At 39.1% G+C, this 18,174-nt stretch overlaps 1 protein-coding gene across 2 annotated transcripts in view; it reads left to right on the forward strand.

The window, feature by feature from the left end:
• LOC129024771 (zinc finger protein 81) overlaps positions 1–18,174 on the forward strand; it is a 99,659-nt gene that overhangs the window by 64,004 nt on the left and 17,481 nt on the right. For both annotated transcript variants that reach the window (XM_054471969.2, XM_054471968.2), the window contains exons 3-4: positions 1,386–1,512; positions 9,253–9,348. In XM_054471969.2, the coding sequence (XP_054327944.1) occupies positions 1,386–1,512; positions 9,253–9,348 (223 nt within the window). The remainder of the gene's footprint in view (positions 1–1,385; positions 1,513–9,252; positions 9,349–18,174) is intronic.

Below are 18,174 nucleotides of genomic sequence, written 5' to 3' on the forward strand. Positions count from 1 at the left end.
TTTTGAGACAGGGTCTCACTCTGTCACCCAGGCTGGAGTGCAGTAGCACAATCATAGCTCACTGAGCCTTGACCTCTCAGGTGTAATCAGTCTTCCCGCCTCAGCCTCCCAAGTAGCCGGGACCACAAGCATGTACCACTTCTCTTGGAATTTTAGTTACCCCACATGGCACTGACTGGGCCTATTCACAAGCTGAAGTGCCAGCCTCTTTTCTGAGTGTCAGCTCTCCTCCCATAGATGCCTGACTTGGGTTGCTCCTTAGTATCTTTAGGTAGTTTTTAAAATATTTTTTGTTCAGAGTTTATAGTTGTTATGTGTATGAAGGTTGGTCTGATAAAAGCAATGTAGTCATACTGAAACTTAATTTTTGTTAATTTTTGTATATGGTGTGAGGGGTGGGTCAACGTTTATGCTTTTTTCCTAATACTGATATCTATCTCTTCCAACACAATTTGTTGAAAAGACTTCACTTTCGCCCATTGAATCACATTGGCACTTTTGTCAAAAAACAATTGTCCGTACATGTGTGGGTCTGTTTCTGGACTTTATTCTGTTCTAATGATATATCTGTCTGTGCATACATTGTCCCATACTGCCTGTATTACTGTAGCTTTACAGTAAATCTTAACATTAGAGTGTACAAATCCTTCATACTTTTTCTTGCTTTTGGCTATTCTGGGTCCTTCGCATAGCCATATAAACTTTAACATTTGTCAGTTTTTACCAAAATCTTGACAAATAAGTGATTAAACAAGTAGAAAACAAATCAGTGATGCAACAGGAAATTTCAACAACACTCAACCAACTTGATTTATACATTACAGAACAATACAGCCATCAATAGCCAAATATATATTCTTTTCAGGGAGTCATGGACCATTATCCTAGATAGACCATATGTTGAAATCATACAGAGTATACTTTCTGACCATGACGGAATTAAATTAGAAATGAGCAATAAAAGGGCATCAAGAGAAAGAGGCCATATTTTTGAAGAGTAAATGAAAGCAACAGGAGAGGGAGCTATGTGAAATTTTTAAAAATTGGGATGGAAGGGATATATGTGCTTCCTTCTACAAGTTATAGAGCACAAATTTCTCATAAAAATGAGCAACAAAATAGGATCAAGGTCAAATCCTTACTAAAAATTATAATTTTTAATAAATGGAAGAGTAAATGTCATACATAATAAATAGCAGAAATTTATGATTAGATTTTTATATTCTACACAATATTACATATGTGTATATATATAAACTGAGTATTTAATGGGCATACCATATCGTATATTATGATGAAAAAGTATCAAAAAGAGCTTCCTATCTGTTTTCTCTCCATCCTCCAGTGCTGATCATGTTGCCTTGAACAAGATTGTGTTGTTACAGGTATCAGTGTCATTTGAGGATGTGACTGTGGACTTTAGTAGAGAGGAGTGGCAGCAACTGGACTCCACTCAAAGACGCCTGTACCAGGATGTAATGTTGGAGAACTACAGCCACCTGCTCTCAGTGGGTAAGGACAACCATCCTGTGAAGTTGTGAGGAGCCTGTTATGGGTTAAATTGTGTCCCCCAAATAAAATATGTTGAAGTCCTAATACCCCAGCCCCCAAGAATGTGACCTTATTTGGAAATAGAGTCTTTACAGAAGTAATCAAGCTAAAATGAGATCATTAGGGTGGGCTTTAATCTAATATAATTGGTGTCCTTATAAAAAGGAGAAAACTGGACACAGACACATATACACACACACGCGCGCACACACACACACAAACACACAGACAGAGTGAAGACAATATGAAGATACACAGGGAGAAGATGGAATGTGACTAGAATGATACATCTGTAAGCCAAGAAACACTTGAGGCCACCAGAAGCTAAGAGAGGCCTGGAACAGTTCCTTCCCTAGCACCTTCAAAGAGAGTATGGCCCTGCTAACACCTTGGTTTTGGAGTTCTGGCCTCCAGAACTGTGAGACAATAAATTTCTGTTGTTTTGAGCCCCCTAGTTTGTGATACTTTGTTATAACAGCTCTAGGAAACTAGTACAGAGTTTTACACTTGGAAATGGGGTGTGGCTGTGATAAATACCTTAAAAATGTGAAAGTGGCTTTGGAATTGGGTAACGGGTAGAGGCTGGAGCTAGGGGCTAGGTTTTGATATGCTTGACAGAAAAAGCCTAGATTGCCTTAACGAGACTATTGGTAGAAACATGAATGTTAAAGGTACTTTTAGTGAGATCTCAGATAGAAATAAGGAACATATTATTGCAAACTGGAAGAAAAGCGATCCTTGTTATAAAGTACCAGAGAACATGGCTGAATTGCGTTCTGTTGGGTCAGAAGTAGAACTTGTATGTGATGAACCTGAATATTTAGCTGAGGAGATTTCCAAGCAGTGTTGAAAGCACAGCCTGGTTTCTCTGTGCTGCTTATGTAAAATGTGAGAAGAAAGAGATAAATTGAAGAAAGAGTTGTTAGGAAAAAGGTACCAGAACTTGAAGATATGGAAAATTTTCAGCCTATCCATATGACAAAAATTCAGAAAGTGTACTCTGGAAAGAACACAAAGGGTGTGTCTGGACAACCAGTTACTAAAGAGATTAGGTGTGTGACTTGTGGATCCAATCAACTGTCTCACTAGAAATGCTTCCAGGTTGGACTGAAGGGGACAGAGACAGGAGAAAATGAAGGAAGGCTGTTGGATTTCTGGGATTCTATAAGCAGGAAATGTGATGGTAAAGCTATTTTGACTGTGAACATGTGTCATCCTTCAAGAAAAGGGAAGAATGACTTTGAGGATAGTTCAGAAGCTAGTAGGGCTGCAGCTGCCACCACAGGCCCTGAAGGCACAGGCTGGGGAGATGGGGGGACCCATTGCCTCCTTAGTTTCAGAGAACAGGGCCATCTCTTTGTTTTCAGTGCTGAGGGGGCAGGGCCCTCAGGGTTACAGGGTTATCATGTCTGATCTGAGGTTACACCACGTATTAGTTATACCATGTATTAGTCCGTTTGTTCTCACATTGCTATAAAGAAATGCCTGAGACTGGGTAATTTATAAAGAAAAGAGGTTTAATTTGCTCATGGTTCTGCAGGCTGTAAAGGAAGCATAGTGGCTCCTGCTTCTGAGGAGGCCTCAGGAAGCTTCCAATCATGGCTGAAGGCAAAGAGGAAGCAAGCATATTACATGGTGGGAGCAAGAGCAAGAGTGAGGGGGAGATGCTGCATACCTTTAAACAACCAGATCTCACGAGAACTCACTCACTATCATGAGAACAGCACCAAGGGGATGGTGCTAGACCATTCCTGAGAAATCCGCCACCATGATCCAGTCACCTCCCACCAGGCCCCATCTCCAACACTGGGGATTGCAATTTGACATGAGATTTATAGGGGACACAGATCCAAACCATATCAGGTGATGAAGACCAAATGTATATATCTTTTTAACTTTCCCTTATGGTTCTTGTTGACTATCAATTTTGTGCAGGTATTTAGCCTTAGTAGATGGAGTTTACTACCCACTTTGGGGTACATTCTCAAGCAACATGGCCCCAATAACGCCCAGGCCCAGTGCATCAGAGCCTGCTGCTGGCCTCATACCATCATCAGGCTGGGCCTTAATCAGAAGGACTTGGGTGCTATAAGCAGCAGTGGGGAGTGGGTCTTCTCTATGCCACATTTCCAGCACCCCCACTGTGGGGCAGAGGTTTAGCACTGGGCTCTTCCATGTTCACTTGCTGTTACTGAGGGAATCCTTGTTAAGTTTCTTCTCCACTAACTAGTGTGCTTAAATTCAGTGGGTGAGTAAATTCTGGCCCAATAGCAAGCCAAACATTATTTCTCAAAAAGAGAGTAGTTATCCACTACTACAGGATGGCAGGACTTTGCTCCCAAATCCTAAAGATCTGCACTGTGATTCACCTATAGGGGATTGCCAAAGGCTCCAAACAGCATCCCTGTCTGCCATTGTCACTTCAGGCACCATTGGATCTGCTGGATCGTATGGTCCAAGCAGCAGAGCAGCTTGCACAGCAGCCTGGATCTGTTGTAGAGTCTTCTCTTGTTCTGGTCCCCACTGAAAACTAGCTACTTTTTGGATAACTTGATAAATGGGCCAGAGTAGCTTTACCCAAATCAGGAATGTGTTACCTCCAAAATCCAAAGAGGCCCAGTAAGCATTGTGCCTTTTCTTTGTTTCTTATAGGAGGGGCCAGATACAACAATTTTTGCTTCACCTTAGAAGGGATATCTCGACATGCTCTATACCACTGGACCCCTAGAAATTTCCCTGAGGTGTAAGGCCCTTAAATTTTTTTTCAGATTTATTTCCCACTCTCTGATATGTAAATATCTTACCCATAAGTCTAGCGTAGTTGCTGCTTCATGCTCACTAGGTCCAATCAGCATTATCTCATTAATGTCATGGACCAGTGTGATATCTTGTGGAAGGGGAAGGTGATCAAGATGCCTGCAGACTAAATAATGACATAGGTCTGGAGAGTTGATATACCTCTGAGGTAGGACAGTACAGGTGTATAGCTGGCCTTGCCAGCCAAAAACAAACTGCTTCTAGTGGTCTTTACTAACAAGTATCACAAAAAAACATTTGCCAGATCAATAGCTGCATAGGGTACCAGGGAATGTGTTAATTTGCTCAAGCAATGAAACCACATCTTGAAGAGCAAGTGTAATTAGAGTCACCACTTGGTGACGTTTACAGTAATCTGTCACTCTTCAAAATCCATCTATTTTCTGCACAGGCCAAATAGGCAAGGTGAATGGGGATGTGGTGGGAATCACCATCCCTGCATCCCTCATATCCCTGATGGTAGCACTGATTTCTGCAATCCCTCCAGGAATGTGGTATTGCTTTTGGTTTACTGTTTTCCTAGGCAGAGGCAGCTCTAGTGGCTTCCACTTGGCCTTTCCCACCATAGTAGCCCTCATTCCACAGGTCAGGGAACTAATATGGGGATTCTGCCAGTTGCTGAATATGTCCTTCCACTTATGTATTCAGGAACTGGGGAAATAACCACAGGACAGGTTCAGGGACCCACTGGACGCACTGTGAGATGGACCTCAACTAAAACTCCATTAACCACTACACTTCGTAAGCTCCTACGTTGACTGGTGGACCATAGTGGTGTTTGGGATCTCCTGGAATTAGTGGCAGTTCAGAGCCAGTGTCTAGTAATTCCCAAAATGTCTGATTATTCTTTTTTCCCAGTACATAGTTATCTTGATAAAAGGCCATAGGTCCCTTTGGGGAACACTGGGAGATTTCATAGTATAAGTTTTTGGCAGTGTACCACGGTCCTTCCCTAAGGGAACCTGGCTTCCCCTTCATTCAAGGGATTCTGGGGTCTGAGTCTGTAAATAGGCTCAAGTCTGGGAATTGATTGAAGGGCTGTGACTTTGTGCTTTTATGATTCGAGTTAGAGTTTTGTTCACTTGACCTGGAACTCCTCTACTTATACAGATCAACTTATTATTGCGTAGACTACCTATCTGTTTCTTTTCTCAGGACACCATGATCAACTAGCCAGTGCCATAGGTCTCTGTGAATCAGACTATTCTGATTGTTGCTTTGACTCTGCTGTCCATTGTGGTAGCCATGTTCACCTTGCATTTGGTGATTAAGTACCTCCCTTTAACCCCTGCCACCCCAGGATCCAACTACCCCCATTGCACTTAGGTTTCCCTACTCAGTGGCTGCAGTTCCCACTGTAAGTTCCAGCCTACAGACAAGAGCACTCAGAGCTCTTCAAGGATGCTCGGGCTCCCCTTAAAACTTTGTTTCTCACAGTGGTGACAGGTGTGTCCTCTGGACCCTCCCAGAGTAGATGAACAGGTCTCACATGATAAATCCCCTCCAACAGTCCAATTCTTTGGATACCTTCCTCTGCAGAGTACCCAGGCAGTTCTGGCATTTCAACTTCATTTAGTGTAGGCCACCTTTTGGTCCATGTTTAACCAGCCAACCAAACTGTTAGAGCCCTTTCTAACCCCTCCAGCAGAAATATCAAATTCAGAATCTCTGCTTAGTGGGCCCATATCAATTAATTCAGCCTGATCCAACTTTCTGTTTCTTCCACCTTTATCATACACCCTTGATATCCATATCCATGTATAGTCTTTAGATTTGTCTGCATAAATTAAATGAATCGTGCAGTTCTTTTGGTGTACGCACATCCTCATGGGTCACTCTTTGTACTTCACCTTTTGGGACCTGCTTTGACTTGAGTCCAGTTATATGTCTAAAAGCAAAGAAGGGTGGTGAGCATAGGCTCTTAAGGGAATTGGCAGTGCCTGTCAAGGCAAGTACCTCAGGGGAAGCCACTGAAAGTACTTCAGGCAAAGTAGGGTTAACCTTCTCAGATAGGGTAGAAGGGCTGCCTCTACTGGCAAAGGAGACCCAAGAATTTAAAGGTTCAATGTCCAGTCTATTTCCAATTATTTTTTTTTTCTCTTTTAGTCTCAGGTGATTGCTTTTAGGGTTCCCTCAGTCTCTTGAGAGCCCCTGATGGAGGAGGGGTCCCAAAGTTCAAGTGACTGTAGGGAGTTAAGAGACTGAAGTAGGAAGGGAAAGGTCTGGCAGGAATGGATAGAGGGGTGGAAGAGGTAGGGGTTTGAAGAGTGACCTATGAAAGGATTCAAGAGAGCTTAAAGGGAAGATCAAAGGTGGTAAAAGGAAGAAGGAGGAGCAGAAGCAATGGGAAGGGAGAGGTTTTGGAGGAGACAGTTGGGGAAGATGTAAAGTTTCCCAAGGAAACCCCTGAAGTTCCAAATTATCCTTAGTAAAATCATGCCAACAAGACAGGAAACAGGTAGAGTTGGTGGAGCATATAGCCAGCAGGGGTTCAAAAAGGGATATTTTGGTAGACTGAGAAGTTCCCATGTTTTTTAACTGATAGTACTTTTATGGTTATAAATGGAGAAACTTGGGACTCTGACCCAGCTTCTGTTCCTTACAGAACCCAGCCTCTTACAAAGACAGAAGCCTAGGAGACTAACCCAGCCTTTCCTTGCATGAGACTCTAACTTATTTTCTTATAAACAGCTGCTTACCTGGAACTTTAACCTGCCTTCTAGCATGAGAATCACTTGAACCCAGGAGACAGAAGTTGCAGTGAGCTGAGATGGTACCACTGCACTCTAACCTGGGTGACAGAGTGAGACTCTGCCTCAAAAAAAAAAAAAAAAAAAAAAAAATCAAAATCTGTCCTTACTATGTGCTTCAATGGACTGTCATCCAGAGGCTCAGGAGTCGGACTCATCAATGGGTCCCCAATCAGTCAGGAGTGAAGACAAAGGCTTTGAAGGTGCATATTTCAGATTCTGAGTGAGAAGTCTGGGGTCCAGTGATCAATCTGATCTTATCCGAGTTGTGGCACCAAAACTGTCAAAGAAAACCAGAGCTGGACAATAGTTAAAGTGGTGAAAATAGATTTTATTCAGAACTATTACAATAGGGGAAAAGATACTTCGGTATAGAACTGGGCTCAATTCCAAATACAACGTGGACAAGTGGGGATTTATAAATATAGCCCAGGAGCAGAGTGGGGCCAGTAGATGGAAAATGACTAATAAGAGGAAACATCAGGGGTAAAGGGGGATTGTTACTAAACTGACCTGACAAGATTCATGCTGAAGGCAGGTGAGGGTGATCAGATATTATGTGGGGGATAGTAGAAGATGAGGAATTTGATCAGATATCGAGGGTGATCAGATATTGAGGTTGGGGGATTCTAGCTAAACTGACTTAACAGGAATCTTGCTAAAATTAGGCAATGCAAGGATTCCCCTTGGTAATCATGATCAGTTACCCCAGCCAAAACCATAGCTCCCTTGTTTGCCAGTTGATTCAGGAGCATGAGGGACCCCCGAAGTGGTCGGGTGGGAGTTTTAACTTTTAGTTTAGTGGAATCATTGTATGTTTCCTGGTGGAAGTATTTCTCCCTTTGGAATTAAGACCTCTAGAACAGCAGAGCATGAGGTCACAGAGACAGGTAGCAAAAATGTTGCTAGTGGACCATTAGGGGTAATAGTGAGGGGTGTCATTCCTGGCCCAGGGCTACCTGCCACCCAGTGGGCTCAGAGGACAGATCATGGAGACAATGAGATTATTCACAAGTCTTAAAATCTAATTGAATTTTCCCTGCTAGGTTTCAGACTTGGGTCCCATTATCTCTTTTTTCATTCCAGTTTCTCCCTTTTGGAATGGGAATATCTATCCTATGCCTGTCCCACCATTGTATTTTGGAAGCAGATAACTTGTGGTCTGGTTTCATAGGTTCACAGATAGAGAGGAATTTTTCCCCAGGATGAATTATATCCTGTCTCATCCATAACTTATTTGGATGAATTAGATGATGAGATTTGAGACTTTTAGTTGACGATGTCAAGATGTGATTTTTGACTTACAAGTTGATGTTAGAATGACTAAGGCTTTGGAGGATGTTGGGATGGGGTGAATGTATTGTGCATGTGAGAAGGAAATGAATTTTGGGGGACTAGAGGGCAGACTCTTGTGGGTAGAATTTTGTCTTCCCCAAAAACTATGTGGAAATCCTACCCCTCGATACTTCAGAATGTGACCATATTTGGAAATAGAGTCTTTGCAGAGGTAATCAAGTTAAAGTGAGGTCATTAGGGTGGGCCCTACTCTAATCTGACTGGTGTCCTTATAAAAAGGGGAAATTTGGACACGGGGAGAATGCCATATGAAGATGAAGGCAGAAATTGGGGTATTGCTGCTACAAGCATGCGTAGAGGGAAGACAATAAGAAGATACGCAGGTAGAAGACAGACATGTCACTGGGGTGATGTATTCACAAGCGAAGGAATGCCAAAGAGTGCCAACAAACACTAGAAGCTAGAAGATGCTGAAAGCGTTCTCTCCTAGATCCATCAGAGAGAGCATGACCCTGCTGACACCTTGATTTTGGATTTCTAACCTCTAGACATAAGAGACAATAAATTTCTGTTGTTGTAAGCCACCAGGTTTTGGTACTGTGTTATAGCAGCCTTAGGACACCAATATAGAGCCTCGTTGTGTTTCCCTTCACCACCACTGAGCTATCTGGGACATCTGAACCCTATGATGATGTCCTCCTTGATTTGTCTGAGATTCTTCAGTCCCTTTTCACCTCTGTGATTATTACTCAGTTCCCAATGAAATGTGGTTACTTCTCCAAAGAACAAATGGAAAGCAATTTGCTGGACCCAATTCTCTATCATATCCTGTTAACAGGGTTCGAAGTTCCTAAACCAGAGGTCATCTTCAAGTTGGAGCAAGGAGAGGGGCCATGGACATTGGAAGGGGAAGCCCCCCATCAGAGTTGTTCAGGTGAGTGGGTGTGACCCAGGCAGATGGGGACACGAAGTAATTTTTTTTTTTCCCTAAGGAAGACCGATTCCTTTAAAATGCTGTTATTGCTTAAAGGTTGGAAACTTTAGAAATTGCTTGAGGATAGGTAGCATTGGCCTCTCGGGTGCCAAATTGTTCTCTCCCTTTATTTCTCTTACCGTTATCACCTGTCTTCTTTGCTTGGCTTTCTTCCAGGAGAATTGCCCCAATTCCTATACTCTGGACCATATTCCAGGCTTCCTCACTAGAGGTCTTGCTTTCTTGGATATTCTTTCCTTCCTTCCATCCCATTTTTATGTGTACTTCCTTAAACCACACCCCAGAGTCTTAGATTCTTATCACATACATTTCAGTTTTACTGGATTTGACTTTTTGAAAACCCATTGGTTGCGTCGCTTCTGTTCTTCCTAGCACTCTTGCACTTTATTCTTTCTTTTGTTCTCACCTTCTCACTCTACGGTACCAACAAACTCTCATCTACAACCAGCCTCACCTCCCGTTGCCTTTGTAAGTATCACCTTCAGATTCCTCACTCCTCTCCACCTTCCCATGGCCTAGTACCTCTCTCCCATCTTCTGACTTTATGGTCACTATCACTTAGCATTTCTTCTTTTAAAATCCATTTTATTAAGGTAGAATTTACACAAAATGAAATGTATCTATTTTAAGTGGACAGTTTGATGAGTTTTGATAAAGATATACACCAGTGTAACCACCACCCCTATTGTGATATACACCATTCCTTCACACAGAATGCTCCCTCATGCCCTTTGCAGTCAATATACACAGCCCCAGGCAACCACTGACATGCTTTTTGTCACTCTAGATTAGATCTGTCTTTATTAGGGTTTTATATAAATGGAATAATACCTTACATACTCTTTTGGGTCTGGCTTCATTTGTTCAGCATAATCATTTTGCAATTCATCCATGTTATTAAGTATATCTCTGGTTTATTCCTTTTGAATGACAAATAGTATTTCATGGAATGAATATATTACTATTTGTTAATCTCTACACCTATTGATGGATAGGTGGTTAATATTTGGTTATTATGAATGAAGCTGCAGTGAACATTCTCGTATGTCTGTGTGTGAACATACGTTTACATTTTTCTTGGGTAAATACCTAAGATTGGAACTGCTAGGTCATATAATAAGTGTATACTTACCTTTGTAAGAAATTGCCAAACTGTGTTCCAAATTGGCTGTACCATTTTACATTCCCAGCAGCAATACATAAGGATTCCTCTTTCTCCACATCCTCGTCAACACTTGTTATCATCAAACTCTTTTATTTTTGCTATTGTAGCGGATGTTATAATTTAAAGTTGCATTTCTCTTATGAGAATAATGATGTTAAGCATCTTTTTATGTGCTTATTGACCATTTGTACATTTTTTTGGTGTGAAATATCTACTCAGATATCTTTCTCATTTTTTAATCAGTTTGTTTGTCTTCTTATTAGTGAGTTTTAATATATTTACTGGATACAACTCCTTTGCCAGATATATGTATTGCTAATATTTTGTTCCAATCTGTGGCTTGAAATTTCATTTTCTTTTTGGTGCCCATCAAAGAGCAAACATTTTAATTTTGATGAAGTCCAATTTATCATCTGTTTTATTGTTAGTACCTTTTGCGATCTGTTTAAGAAATCTTTGCCTACCACAAGGCACAAAGATTTTCTCATACTTTCTTCTATAAGTTTTATCATTTTAACTTTTTCAGTTAGGTCTGTGATTCATTTTTCAATACTGATATCTAATTGTTCCAGAAACATTTGTTGAAGGGGCTTTCTTTTTCCTATTGAATTTCCTTGGTATGTTTATCAAAATCAATTGACTTTATGTGTGTGAGCCTGTATCTGGTCTCTCTTTTCTGTTCAATTAATCTATTTGTCTGTCTGCTTTAAAAGATAGGTTTTATTATTATTTAGGTTTGATGAAGCCAACAGATCAGGAGACAACTGCCATTGGAAAGATAGTTTGTTACAATTCCCAAGAGGCGGGGGCATACCACACCATACAGGGCCATGCATACCACACATGTGGAAGCACCAAGGTCATTTGGGATCTAGAAGGAGTGAGGGGAAAGCATGGGCCAGAGCCTTTATTTAGGTTTTGTGGGAAAGAATGGACTAGGCAAGGTCAGAAGGCTAGGCAGATTTAAGATTGGCTAGTTTGAATAATTCCACTGGGCTCTAGGGTATAGGGACTCTCCCCAGTTGCTTGGTACCTGGCCCTGGGGTGATTAGTGCAGGGGGATAGTGGCTCAACCTGTGAGAGCTCAATAAAAGAGGCAGGTGTGGGTATGGGCTGTGTATTGGCTGCTTTGCATATGAAAGGCATCCTCAAGGTCAAGTTATTTCCTAATCTCTAGAATTAGCTATCACTGGGAGGGGGCAGTCTCTCCAGGATCAGTTAAGCCCCAGATGCCAGAACATCAAGGGTACAGAAAATAAGAAAATATAGTTAATACATTATCCTTTTAGCAAACCCATACTATCTTTATTACTGTAGTTTTTACAGTAAATCTTCAATCAGGTAGTATAAGTCCTTCAACTTTGCTTTTTAAAAATTACTTTGCTCTTCTAGGTCATTTGCATTTTCATATACATTTTATAATCAGTTTGTAATTTTTACAAAAAAGCCTACTGGGATTTTGTTTGGAGTTCAGTTGACTCTGTAGATCAATTTTAGGAGAATTGACATCTTAACAATATTGAGCCTTCTAACCCATGAACATGGCATATTTCTGCAATTATTTAGTTCTTTAATTTCATTTAGCAGAATTGTATAGTTTTCAGCACAGAGGTCATAGGAAACCTTCATTAAGTTTATCCCTAAGTACTTGATGTTTTTGATTCTGTTTTACATGGCATTGTTTTAGTTTTATTTTTTGATTTTCATTGCTAATATAAAGTTTTTTAAATTTTATTTTTAGATTGTTTATTGCTAGTATAAGTTGCTAGTGATTGATTTTCGTGCATTAACTTTGTATCCTGAGGCACTGCTAAATCTACCTATTAGTTTTCTTGTAAGTTCCTCAGGATTTTTCATATAAGTAATCATTATCACCTAAAAATAGGGACACTTTTACATCTTCCTTTCCAAACTCATGTTTTAATTTCTTTTCATTATTTTACTGTCTAAGACTTTCAGTTCAATGTTGAATGGAAGGGGTGAGTGTGGGCATGTTTGTCTTGGTTCTGATATTGTGGGCAAAAACTTCAGTCTTTCACCATTAAGTTATGATATTAGCTGTAGGTTTTCTGTACCTGCCCTTTAACAGGCTATGTAAGTTCCTTTCTAATCCTAGCTTGTTTCATAGTTTTTTTTTTTTAAATCATGATTGAGTGTTGAATTTTGTCAAATGCTTTTTCTGCATCTATTGGAGTGATATTATATATATGAGCATTTTTTATTCTGTTATTATGGTGAATTCATTGATTTTTAAATGTTGAATTAACCTTGTATTCCTGAGATAAATACTAGTTGATTACGACGTATTAGCTTTATTATATATTGTTGGACTCTACTTACTGATATTTGACTTAAAAGTTTGCATTTTTCATGAGTGATTTGGTTCATGGTTTTCTTTTTTTTCAATGTCTTTGTCATGTTTTGATATTATGGTTATACTGGCTACTAAAATGAGTTATGAAGTGTTCCCTTCTCTATTTTCTGAAATACTTTGTGTGAGATTATTATTTCTTTTAATGTTTCATGGAATTAACCAAGAAAGCCATTTGGACCTAGAGTTTTCTTGACAGGAAGGATTTAGTGACAAACCTAATATTTTAAATAGACATAGAGCTATTCAGATTTTTTGTTTCATCTTTTGCCAGACATAGTAAGTTGTACTTTTCAAGGAATTTTGTCTATTTCCTCTATGTTGTCCAATTTAATCCTGTTGTGGTCTGAGAGCATATCCTTTATGATTTAAGCGTATGGTCTACCTAGGGTAATGTTTTGTGTGTCCCTGCAAAGAATGTATGTTCAGCTGTTGATGGGTACAGTGTTCTATAATCTATAACTCAGGTTGGTTCCATGTTGTTGAAATCTTCTAATGCTTTACTAATTTGTCTTCTACTTGTTCATTCAATTATTTGTAATTTGGGGGGGTTAAAATTGTCAAAGAGATTTTAAAATTTATATGGATATGCAAAAGACCTAGAATGACCAACACAGTCTTGAGGCAGAAGAAAAAGTATGGAGGACTGACACTACCAAATGTTAAGATTTACTTTAAAGCTATAGCAATCTGGACAGTATGGTATTGGTGTAAAGACAGACTAATATATAAATGAAACTGAAGGGAAAGACTAAAAATAGACCCATTAATATACAGACAACTGATTTTTGACAAACGTGCCAATGTAATTTGAAGGGAGAAATGAAAGTCTTTTCAAATTGTGCTGGAACAAACGGATGTCAGCATTGGGGGAAAAATTCATACTTTGACCCATACTTCACATCCTATACAAAATTTAACTCAAGTTCTAGTATTATAGAATTGTTTATATTGAAATAATCTGCCAGACAGATAAAAAATTGTTAACCCTGGAAAGCATATTTTTAAAACTAGCTACTGAAGATGCTGTAGAGTGATCAAAAGAACATTTTTCTGCTCCATCATATTTTGAGTAATTTTGGATTGTGTCCTGAACATTATCAATGTTTACGGTAACATGGTATTCTGTTATATTGTTCTGAAGAATGTCAGTGTTCTTATCACAGCAGGCAATTAACTAGGTTAGATTGACACTGGAAATGCTGTCTCACCTAAGGCGAGTGGCAACTCAGATGCACTTCAGCCCAGCTTTAATTTTGCTCTACCCATGCAAAGTTGAGGGGTCAGCCAGAGACTTAGGCAGATTTTATACACAGAATTAGGAATTTGCTTTTTTTGATTCTTTCTTTTTGAGTTGCCCCCTTAATCTCTAGTGGCCCTGGGTACCCAGGCCTTCTTCCCCGATTCCTCTCGTAAAAGGATTACAAGCTTTTATGAGAATTTTAGCTGCTCCACATTGCTGCTAGGAGTGCAGCTACTCTCAACAGAAACCTGAGAAAAGGGGAACTCACTACATGCTAGTCACTTCCTCTAACTTTTGACCCCCCTCCAAAATCTGCCTGCTTTTGTTTTTTTTTTTAATTTTTGTTTGTTTTTCTAGAGATTACATTTACTATCTGTAGAAGGGCCTTTTTCAGAAGCTTACTTCTCCATACTGGAAGTAGAACTCTTACCATTGATTCTTGTACATTGACCTTGTATTCCGAGACTTTGCTACATTTCGCTTATTAATTCTAGTGGGTCTTTTTGTGAATAAATACCATAAAACTTTCTGCAAACATTATCATGCCTTTCTGTCATTTCCTTTTTGGTCTATATGCTGTTTATTTTTATTTTATCTTGTTCCCAATCTGAAGGCAAAAACTTTCAGTCTTTCACCATTAGGTGTATTAGCTGTGATTTTTCTTAGATGCTCTTTATTAATTTGTGGCAATTTCTTTCTATTCCTAGTTTGATGAGAGTCTTAAACATGAATTGATGTTGAATTTTCTAAATGCCAAATGCTTTTTATGTATTTATTGAAAAGTGCATTTTATTCTACTAATATGGTGAATTTTTATTGATTTTTAGATCTCAAACTAAACTTACATTCCTGAGATAAACCTTACTTCATCATGGTGTATTATCTTTTTATGTATTTCTTGATTTGATTTGCTAATATTTGGTAAGGATCTTAATCTCCATGTCTTTGAGAGAGATTGGTCTCTAGTTTTGTGTGGGGGGGGTTCCCTTATAATATCTTTGATTTTGGTATCTAAATTTGGTATCTAGATTTGTTAATTCTAGCTTCATAAAATTAGTTTGGAAATTTCATGCCTGTTCTGTTTTCTGAAAGAGTTTGTGTAAACTTGCCATATTTGCTAGAATTTTTCAGTGTTCACGTGTCTTGTGATTTTGTATAAGATTACTTTAAATTTCTTTTTCTTAAATATGTGATAAAATTCACCAGTGAACTCATCTGGGTCATCTGAAGTTTTCTTTGTGGGACTGTCTTTGATTTCAAATTCAGTTTCTTTAATATAGGAATATTCAGATTTTTTATTTCTTCTTGTTTTAATAATTTGTTTCTTCAAGGAGTTTGTGTATTCCATCTAAGATGTCAATATTTTGGCATAAGTTTTTTTCATTAATACTTCTGTATTGTCACTTTAATGTCTTGTATCTTCGCCAATGTACCCTCTTTCTCTGAAGTTGATAAAATTTCAATTCAACAGGAATATATATATATAAACCTAATTTTCTATGTACTTAATAACATAGCCTCAAAATATATAGTAAACATTGACAGTATTAAAAGGAGAAGTAGACAAAATGCACAATCATAGTTGGAGATTTTAACATACCTATTTCTCTAACTGTTGTAACCAGCACACAAAAGAATCCCTAAAGAGGTAGAAGACTAGAACATGATAAACCAATATGGTGTAATCGACATGCATAGGTTACTACATCCAACAACTACAGAATACACATTCTTTTCAAGTATCCATGGCACATTCACCAGAATAGACTATTTTGGGATATAAAGCTGTTTGCATCAAATTTCAAAGGATTGAAGTCATAGACTGTATGTTCTCTAACCACTGTTAAAATGCTGAACAGAAAAACAACTAAAAAATATCTAAATGTTTGAAAAGTAAGCAACACACATCCAAATATCCCATAAGTCAAAAAAGATATCACAATGAAAATGTATTGAGTGAAATGATAGTGAAAATATGACACATCAGAACTTGTGGGGCCAGGCGCAGTGGCTCACACCTGTAATCAGCACTTTGGGAGGCCGAGGCGGGTGGATCACCTAAGGCCAGGAGTTTGAGACCAGCCTGGCCAACATGGTGAACCCCATCTCTACTAAAAATATAAAAATTAACGCAGATCAATAAATGTAATCCAGCATATAAATAGAACCAAAGACAAAAACCACATGATTATCTCAATAGATGCAGAAAAGGCCTTTGACAAAATTCAACAACCTTCATGCTAAAAACTCTCAATAAATTAGGTATTGATGGGACGTATCTCAAAATAATAAGAGCTATCTATGACAAACCCACAGCCAATATCATACTGAATGGCCAAAAACTGGAAGCATTCCCTCTGAAAACTGGCACAAGACAGGGATGCCCTCTCTCACCACTTCTATTCAACATAGTGTTGGAAGTTCTGGCCAGGGCAATCAGGCAGGAGAAGGAAATAAAGGGTATTCAATTAGGAAAAGAGGAAGTCAAATTGTCCCTGTTTGCAGATGACATGATTGTATGTTTAGAAAACCCCATCATCTCAGCCCAAAATCTCCTTAAGCTGATAAGCAACTTCAGGAAAGTCTCAGGATACAAAATCAATGTACAAAAATCACAAGCATTCTTATACACCAATAACAGACAAACAGAGAGCCAAATCATGAGTGAACTCCCATTCACAATTGCTTCAAAGAGAAGAAAATACCTAGGAATCCAACTTACAAGGGATGTGAAGGACCTCTTCAAGGAGAACTACAAACCACTGCTCAATGAAATAAAAGAGGATACAAACAAAAGAAAAACATTCGATGCTCATGGGTAGGAAGAATCAATATCGTGAAAATGGCCATACTGCCCAAGGTAATTTATAGATTCAATGCCATCCCCATCAAGCTACCAATGACTTTCTTCACAGAATTGGAGAAAACTACTTTAAAGTTCATATGGAACCAAAAAAGAGCCCGCATCGCCAAGTCAATCCTAAGCCAAAAGAACAAAGCTGGAGGCATCACACTACCTGACTTCAAACTATACTACAAGGCTACAGTAACAAAAACAGCATGGTACTGGTACCAAAACAGAGATATAGACCAATGGAACAGAACAGAGCCCTCAGAAATAATGCCACACATCTACAACTATCTGATCTTTGACAAACCTGACAAAAACAAGCAATGGGGAAAGGATTCCCTATTTAATAAATGGTGCTGGGAAAACTGGCTAGCCATATGTAGAAAGCTGAAACTGGATCCCTTCCTTACACCTTAAACAAAAATTAATTCAAGATGGGTTAAAGACTTAAATGTTAGACTTAAAACCATAAAATCCCTAGAAGAAAACCTAGGCAGTACCATTCAGGACATTGGCATGGGTAAGGACTTCATGTCTAAAACACCAAAAGCAATGGCAACAAAAGCCAAAATTGACAAATGGGATCTAATTAAACTAAAGAGCTTCTGCACAGCCAAAGAAACTACCATCAGAGTGAACAGGCAACCTACAGAATGGGAGAAAATTTTCGCAACCTACTCATCTGACAAAGGGCTAATATCCAGAATCTACAATGAACTCCAACAAATTTACAAGAAAAAAACAAACAACCCCATCAAAAAGTGGGCGAAGGACATGAACAGACACTTCTCAAAAGAAGACATTTATGCAGCCAAAAAACACATGAAAAAATGCTTATCATCGTTGGCCATCAGAGAAATGCAAATCAAACCCACAATGAGATACCATCTCACACCAGTTAGAATGGCGATCATTAAAAAGTCAGGAAACAACAGGTGCTGGAGAGGATGTGGAGAAATAGGAACACTTTTACACTGTTGGTGGGAGTGTAAACTAGTTCAACCATTGTGGAAGTCAGTGTGGCGATCCCTCAGGGATCTAGAACTAGAAATACCATTTGACCCAGCTATCCCATTACTGGGTATATACCCAAAGGATTATAAATCATGCTGCTATAAAGACACATGCACACGTAT

The sequence above is a fragment of the Pongo pygmaeus genome, chromosome X (genome assembly GCF_028885625.2).
Source record: "Pongo pygmaeus isolate AG05252 chromosome X, NHGRI_mPonPyg2-v2.0_pri, whole genome shotgun sequence".
NCBI classification, from domain to species: Eukaryota; Metazoa; Chordata; class Mammalia; order Primates; family Hominidae; genus Pongo; species Pongo pygmaeus.